We start from the raw sequence: 8,236 nt of genomic DNA on the forward strand, positions 1-8,236 counted from the left end.
CCCTAGGTTCCATCCCTAGTACCAAAAAAAAAAAAAAAAAAATAGATTGAAGTTGCCAGGTGTGGTGGCACACTCTTGTAATTCCAGCATTTGGGAGGCTGAGAGGTTCATTCATGGACAGTCTCAGCTACTTAGTGAGGCCCTTTGCAACTCAGAGAGACGCTAATTCAAAGATAAAGAATAAACTGAGCATGGTGACACACGCTTGTAATCCCAGCATTCAGGGGGCTGAGACTGAAGGATTGTGGTTCTCGGACAGCCTCAGCTACTTAGGCCCTCTGCAATAAAGTGAGACCCTGTTTCAAAATAAAGAATAAAAAATAGGGCAGTGAGTGTAGCGCAAAGGTCAAATGCCTCTGGGTTCCATCCCCAGACCCGCAAAAAAAAAAAAGAATAAAAAATAGGTCTGGGGGTGTAGCTTGGAGGTAGAATGCCCCTGGGTTCTATCCCCAAACCCGCAAAAAAAAAAAAAAAAAAAAAAAATTGAAACTGGGTGTGGTAGGGCAGAACTTTGGAGGTTGAGGCAGGAGGAATGCAAGTTAGTGGTCAGCCTCAGCTAATTAGGCCCTTTTTTGTGGTACTGAGGGTGGAACCCAGGGGCTTTTCTACCTCTGGGCTACACTCCCAGACCTAATTTCTACTTTATTTGGAAACAGGGTCTCACTAAGTTACTGAGAGCCTCACTAAGTAGCTGAGGCTGGCTTCGAACCTGAGCGACTCTCCTGTCTCAGCCTCCCAAGTACTGGGATTACAAGCATGTGCCACCACGCTCGGCAACTTAGACCCTTTTTCAAAATAAAAAAAGTAAAATAAAATAGGGCTGAGGTTGTAGTTCAGAGGTAGAAAGCCCCTGGGTTCATTCCCCAAAACCAAATTAATTAATCAATTGAGCCTATTACTATGAAATAAACAGCTTGCTATTTGTAATTAGCTCATTCCCCGCTTGGCTTTCCAGGGGTTAAATGACTCCTACTGAAAGAAAATATGTTCCAGCTGGATGTGGTGGTGCATGCTTGTAATCCCAGCTTTTGGGAGGCTGAGACAGGAGGATCATGGTTTGAGGACTGCCTCAGCTACTTAGTGAGGCCCTTTGCAACTCAATGAGACCCTGTTTCAAAATAATAAAAAATAGGGCTAGGAGTGTAGCTCGGAGGTAGAATGTCCCTGGGTTCAATCCCCAGTACCAGACACACACAAAAAAAGGTATATTTGAATTTTTTCTTTTTTATGTGGACTGGGGATTGAACCTGGAACATTTTACCTCCAAGCTGCATCCCCCCCTTTTATTTTTTGTTTAGAAACAGCATCTCATTACATTGCTGAAAGCCTCACAGTATTGCTGAGGTTGTACTCAAACCTTGGGTCCTCCCATCTCAGCCTCCCAAATACTGGGATTACAGGCATGTGCTACCATGCCTGCTTGATTTTTTTTTCTAACTGCAACAATCCTAGGAAATCTTTCTAGTTTATACACCTCACTCCATATCCAAAGTTCTGTATAACTGTCCATAATATTTAATTTCATTAAAGCCTAGTATTCATGTGTATTTATGCAAGTACAAATACAGTGATAACACTAAGAATAATATGGGAGTGATTTTTCATTCCCATAATCTTTATTCTTTGTTCTGGACAATTTATCCCACTTGCTTGGTGTGTGTGTGTGTGTGTGTGTGTGTGTGTGTGTGTGTGTATTAATGAGGACTGAACCCTAGGGCTTTCTATCTCCAAGCTACACTCCTCAGATCCCATTCCCCCAACATACACTAACAAGGTCTTGCTAGATTGCTTGAGAGTCTCATGAAGTTGCTAAGGCTAACCTCAAACCTGAAATCCTCCTATCTCAGCCTGTCGGGTACTGGGACTACAGGAGTGAACTACCATGGCAGGTCCCTTTCTTAGTGTTAACTCAAGAACAAGGGAAAATACATTTCCTTTTCCAGACACATTCTTGTCTCTCAAAGCATTCCTAGTGAGAGATTTTACAACTATCATAGTAAAGTTCTGTAACGAATACACAAAAGCATGATCATATGAAGTTGATATATTGAAGGAATAGTTAAAAAGAACTCTTCTATTTACAAAGTAATTACCTTGAATATTTCTCTTTTTAGTACTGGGGATTGAACCCAGGGGCATTCTACCTCTGAGCTACACCCCAGCCCTATTTTTTTATTTTTTATTTTGAAACAGAGTCTCACTAAGTTGTGGAGGGCCTCACTAAGTAGCTGGAGTTGGCCAGGAACCTGTGATCATCCTGTCTCAGCCCCCCAAGTCCTGGGATTACAAGTGTGTGCCACCACGCCTGGCACCTTGCAATGTTTTAAAAGAGCACTTTTTTTAGTGCATTTCAAATGATTTGTACTTTTCAGAAATGCATTTCTGGGTAAATAAGTATCTTTTTTCTTCCTTGTCTGTTATAGATGAGACCATCCTACTGCTGCACCTCACGGTGAATTGTGCATCTGCCTCTATTTTAACAGCAATCCCTCAGACAGAGCTCTGTGTGGAAGAAGAGACCCTGGTCAGCAGAGCAGCAGCTACCCTCATCACAACTATATCCCTCCACTTCAGATATCTCCCATCTCTCAGTGGGGAAGCAAATATGCCACTTATTCTAAGAAAAAGAGAGAACAATCCGGAGGAAAAGTTAAATATGTTACATACACTGAGTGAAGGAGAAAAGGATCAGGAGGTCAATTTAAGTAGAACACCTCTTCTAAGTAAAAGAGAAAGTGTCCAAGATGACAAGTTTGAAGATGCCTATGAAATTATCCCTGTGGCAACAACAATGAATCTAATATCTTCTCTGGAGGAATGCACAACTGGACTGTACTTATTTCTAAATAACAGATTCTCAGAAGCGATAAACCTCATTCATCCATGGTCTAAAAACAGTGCCTACCATGCCCTATTATATAGTATGCTTATGGTTGTCAAGGGCATTCTGACTTTTGAGCCACAGGATGTACAGATGGGAATGAATGCTGCAAAGGATGCTTTGAAAACCTGTAACAATTTCCGAAGGAAAGCTAGAATGATGTCTTTATCTCATTTAGTGAGTAGACAGGGAATAAAGGCTATCAAAGAGGAGGAATTGCATGCAGAAGTCTGTTACGCTGAGTGTTTGATCTTAAAATCCTCCATTGCATTTATACAGGATGACAGTTTGATTGGTTTTCTTAAAAGTGGAATCAACATTGGGATAAGTTACCAAATCTACAAAGACTGTCAACAGGTATTGACACTTATGACTAACAACCAAAGCAAAGCCCATAGACACTTGGTTGGAGGGATCAAATTTGGACTCGGAGCATTCAATTTGATGCTATCACTTGTGCCACCAAAGACACTTAAACTTCTCAATGTTGTCGGATATTCTGGTGATAGAGAGGTAGGTTTGACTTTGCTTCATGAGAGTGCATCGGAGACTCACATCAATAATATCTTAAGTGTTTTCACTATACTCTTTTATTACAGTTATATCCATGTAGCTTTTGGTTTGGGAAAAGTTTCCCATTCTGCTACAGAGAGTCTCTTCCTAATATACCTCCGGAAATTTCCAAACTGCATCGTGCTTAAATTTTTTCATGCACGTTTTAGTATGCTGAGAGGGAATTTTGAAAAGGCGCAGTTAAAGTTACATGAGTGCATTTTTACTCAGAATGAATGGAAGCAGGCGCATCACCTCTGTTACTGGGAACTCATGTGGTGCCACATTTTCCTTCAGGACTGGAAGCAGGCTTATCACTATGCCACTCTACTGTTTCAACATAGCAGGTGGTCCAAGGCCACGTACATGTACAGTAAAGCTATACTACTGGCCTTGCTTCCTTCTGATTTTGTGAAATCAGTAAGTGAGGACATGAAGATGCTCTTCTTAAATGTGGATAACCTGAGAATCAAAATTTTAGGCACTCCTGTACCAATTGAAAAGTTTGTTGCTGAGAAGGGCCAGCGCTATGGTACTACTACAGGCTGGTTTACAGCACAGCCCATTCTGGAATTCATTTATGCCTGGAGTGGTTTCCGAGTCATGAGCAAAAGAATCGAACTTATTGCAAGCTGGCTATCAATCATTGACAAAGGAAAAGACCTTTTGCAAGAAAATCCAAATGAGGAATATGGTACGGATGACCTAAGTTTGTTAAATTTGCTGAAAGGTCTATGCCTGAAACACCTAGGCAAATATCTGAAGGCTGAGCACTACTTTAATCGTGTTATACAGAAGGAGAAATCATTAAAATATGACCACTATTTGGTGCCATATACTTACTATGAACTGGGAATTCTATACTATTTAAAAGGAGATTATGACAGTGCAACAAAAAACCTAGGCAACATAAAGAACTACAAAGATTATTCCATGGAATCCCGATTACAGTTCAGGGCTCATATCGCCCTTGAAAAAATAGCTAAAGAAAAGTGATCTAAACACAAAGTGTGTTTTGTGTAGCATAAGTGGAGGATATACAATCAGCTAAGTAATTAGCAGGTAGAGAAATCTTTTTCTTTTGTGGAAAAAAAAATCCAAGAAGCAGCTACTAAGAATCTGAGTAGAAACAAGTAAGAAAGGAACTGGCCATTTCTTTTCCCTCTCTTTGTCCTTACCTATAAAATGCAATGCTTAGACTAGCAATGGAGTGATATGCATTCTTGAAAAAGAAAAGGCAAATAATGTACGTTAGAAAAATGTTCTCTTATATGTTATAAATTTAGTATGATAATGTCAGAATCTCAAAAGGTAGTTTTTAATATCTCACTTGGTAATATTACACAACTTGCAACTAAAATAGAAAAAGTACCTACACTAAGGATCTCATTGATTGTAAATTCTTTTAAAGAACTGGGGATGAATTCCAGGGGCATTCTACCTCTAAGCTACACCCCAGCCCTATTTTTTAGTATTTATTTTGAAACAGAGTCTCACTGAGTTGCAAAGGGCCTCACTGAATGCCCCTGGGTTCCATCCCCACACCAGCAAAAACAAACAAAAACAAAACAAAACAATGATACAATGAATAGCTTAGAGTCTGAATGGCTTCCCTTTATACACTGTCATTTTTATTGGCTTTTATATTAGAGATTATTTTTCTCCCTGTTTAATTTTTACACTTTGTCATTTAAGAGTACTTTTAGGTACTTTTTTTTCAGTACTGGGACTTGAACTCAGGGGCATTTTACCTCTGAGCTGTACCTCCAGCCCTATTTTTATTCCTTATTTTGAAACAGGGTCTCACTAAGTTGTAAAGAGCATCACTAAGTAGCTGAGGCTGGCCATGAACCTGTGATCCTCCTGTCTCAGCCCTTCCAGCCCTATTTTATTCTTTATTTTGAAACAGGGTTTCACTAAGTTGCAGAGGGCCTCACACACACACAAGTTGCTGAGGCTGGCTGTGAACCTGTGATTCTCCTGGGTCAGCCAGGAGTAGCCAAGTACTAGAATTACAAGCGTGTACCACCACACCTGGCTTAAAAGCCAGGTACTAGCTGGGCATGGTGGCGTACGCTTGTAATCCCCTCACTTGGGAGGCAGAGACAGGAGGATCAGGCAGGTTTGAAGCCAGCTGTGTTGGCTTAAGAGACCCTGTTTCCAAACAAAAAAAAATATAAAAATAGGTCTGGGAGTGTAGCCCGGAGGTAGAGGGCTTCCAGGAACCCCAGTACCACCAAAAAAAAAAAAAAAAAAAAAAAGGTACTAGGGATTGAACCCAGGGGAATTTGACCTCTTACACACCCAGCCCTATTTTTATCCTTTTTTTTTTTAACGGTACTGAGGATGGAATCCAGGGGCTTTCTACCCCATAGGCAACACTCCCAATACCTATTTTATATTCTATTTGGAAACAGGGCCTCCCTAACTTACTCAGCCTAAGTAGCTGAGGCTTTTGAACCTGTGCAATCTCAGCCTCCAAAGTGCTGGAATTACAAGCATGTGCCACTACACCCTGCTGGCTTATCCTTTAATTTGAAACAGAGTCTCACTAAATTGTGGAGGATCTCACTAAGTAGCTGAGGCTGGCCAGGAACTTATGATCCTCCTGTCTCAGCCTCCCTTGGTGTGTGCCACCATGCCCAGCCAGTATTAAAATAAAAATGGTTTAAAATTTTTTTCTTTATAGACTAAAAACTATAAACTAAAAAGTTAATAAGTATCCTTATTTCCCCCCCCCCATTATTTAGTTAGCATGGTATAGTTGTTAAGAGGGCAGGTTCTGACCTGATTATCTGGATTTTTATTTTAGCTCTGTTACTAATGAGCTGTATGGCCATGGGCCATTTTCTTTAGTTGTAAAATAGGGATAACAACAGTACTTATTTCATGTTTTTGCTGTGTTAAACAGAACCAATAAACATTTATTGTTATTTTTATTATCACCGCTACTTTTTTTTTTTTCGGGTCTGGGGATGAAACCCAGGGGCATTTGACCTCCGAGCTACACCCCACCTGTCCTATTTTTTATTCTTTATTTTGAAACAGGGTCTCCCTAAGTTACAGAGGGCCTTACTAGGTAGCTGAGGTTGTCCGCGAACCGCGATCCTCCAGTCTCAGCCTCCCGAATGCGGGGATTATAAGCATGCATCACGACGCCTGGCCCACTGCTACTATTAAGAATGCTATTGCATTGTTTTTCAGAGCAGAGAAGTTTTTTGGAAAAATCAAAGGTCCTTTTGTTTTTTACTTTGTCAATTTTTTTGTGGGGGGGTACTTACACTTCCAATCCTATTTTTTATTTTTGTGTTGCTGAGAGTCGAATCCAGGGGCTTTTCTACCTCCGGACTATACTCTCAGACCTATTTTATACTTTATTTGGAAACAGGGTCTCACTAAATTGCTGAAAGCCTCACTAAGTAGCTGAGGCTGGCTTTGAACCTGTGCAATCCTCCTATCTCAGCATCCCAAGCACTGGGATTACAAGCTTGCGCCACCATGCCCAGCTGAGACCCTGTCTTAAAATAAAAAATAAAAAATAGGGCTGGGGTGTAACTCAGAGGTAGAATGTCCCTGTATTCCATCTCTAGTACCACAAAAAAAAAAAAAAAAATTACTCACACTGGGCATGGTGGTGCGGGCCTGTAATCCTAGTACTTGGAATACTGAAAGAGAAGGATTTCAGGCATGCAGGTTTGAGGCAAGCCTCAGTGAAACCCAGTCTCAAAATATAAAAAGGGCTGGGTATGTGGGAAGCACTCAATTTAATAAAAAAGTACCACAAAAAAAGTGTGTGTGTGTGTGTGGGGGGGGGACAAGGCAACAGCGAGATCAACGAACCAATTGGAGAAGACTGGGGATCTGACAGGGAGGTTTTGAAGAAAGCTGGGCGTCTGGCACACACTTGTAATCTCAATACTTGGGAGGCTGAGTCTGGAGGAACAGAGGTTCAAAGCCAGCCTCAGCTACTTAGTGAGGCCTTCAGCAACTTAGAGAAACCATGTTTCCAAATAAAAATAATAAAATATGTCTCAAAGTGTAATCTGGAGGTAGAAGGCCCCTTGGGTTACATCCCCAGGACCACAGAAGAAAACAAAAAAAGATTTTCAGGAGATTGAAATAGAGCCAGACATGGGTGGCGCACGCTTGTAAGCCCAGCATTCGGGAGGCTGAAACAGGAGGATCGCGGTTCACAGACAGCCTCAGCTACTTAGGCCCTCTGCAAGTCAGTGAGACCCTGTTTCAAAATAAAGAATAAAGCCAGCCTGGTGGTACACGCTTGTAATCCCAGCATTCGGGAGGCTGAGGTTGGAGGATTGCAGTTCGTGGACAGCCTCAGCTACTTAGTCCCTCTGCAACTTAGTGAGACCCTGTTTCAAAATAAAGAATAAATACACCAGAGGGTGTAGCTCAGATGTCAAATGGCCCTGGGTTCCATTCCCAGACCCACAAAAATAAATAAAATAAATAGGGCTGGGGGTGTAGCTCCTAGGTAGAATGCCCTGGATTCCATCCCTGGTACTGCAGAAAAGCGAGCGAGAGAGAGGGAGAGGGAGAGGGGGAGGGAGAGGGAGAGGGAGAGGGAGAGGGAGAGGGAGAGAGAGAGAGAGAGAGAGAGAGAGAGAGAGAGAGATTGAAATACAATTTACCCTGCTAATTTACTTGTTTACAGTAGCTAACTCAAATTCCAGTAGAGCTGGGCATGGTGGCACACACTTAGTACTTAGGAGCCTGAGACAGGAAGATCACAGGTTGGCTGCCAGCCTCAGCTACTTAGTGAGGCCTTCTGCAACTTAGTGAGGC

The 8,236-nt window shown here is 41.6% G+C and overlaps 1 protein-coding gene across 1 annotated transcript; it reads left to right on the forward strand.

Moving 5' to 3' along the window:
• Positions 1-2,605: 2,605 nt before the first annotated feature.
• On the forward strand, positions 2,606-4,429 carry LOC308274256 (tetratricopeptide repeat protein 39B-like; the record flags this gene model as incomplete). Its single annotated transcript, XM_080711819.1, has 1 exon — positions 2,606-4,429. The coding sequence occupies one exon, from the start codon at positions 2,606-2,608 to the stop codon at positions 4,427-4,429; it is 1,824 nt and encodes a 607-aa protein (XP_080567945.1).
• Positions 4,430-8,236: the final 3,807 nt, after the last annotated feature.

The sequence above is a fragment of the Muscardinus avellanarius genome (assembly GCF_963383645.1).
Source record: "Muscardinus avellanarius genome assembly, chromosome: 15".
In the NCBI taxonomy this organism is placed as follows: Eukaryota; Metazoa; Chordata; class Mammalia; order Rodentia; family Gliridae; genus Muscardinus; species Muscardinus avellanarius.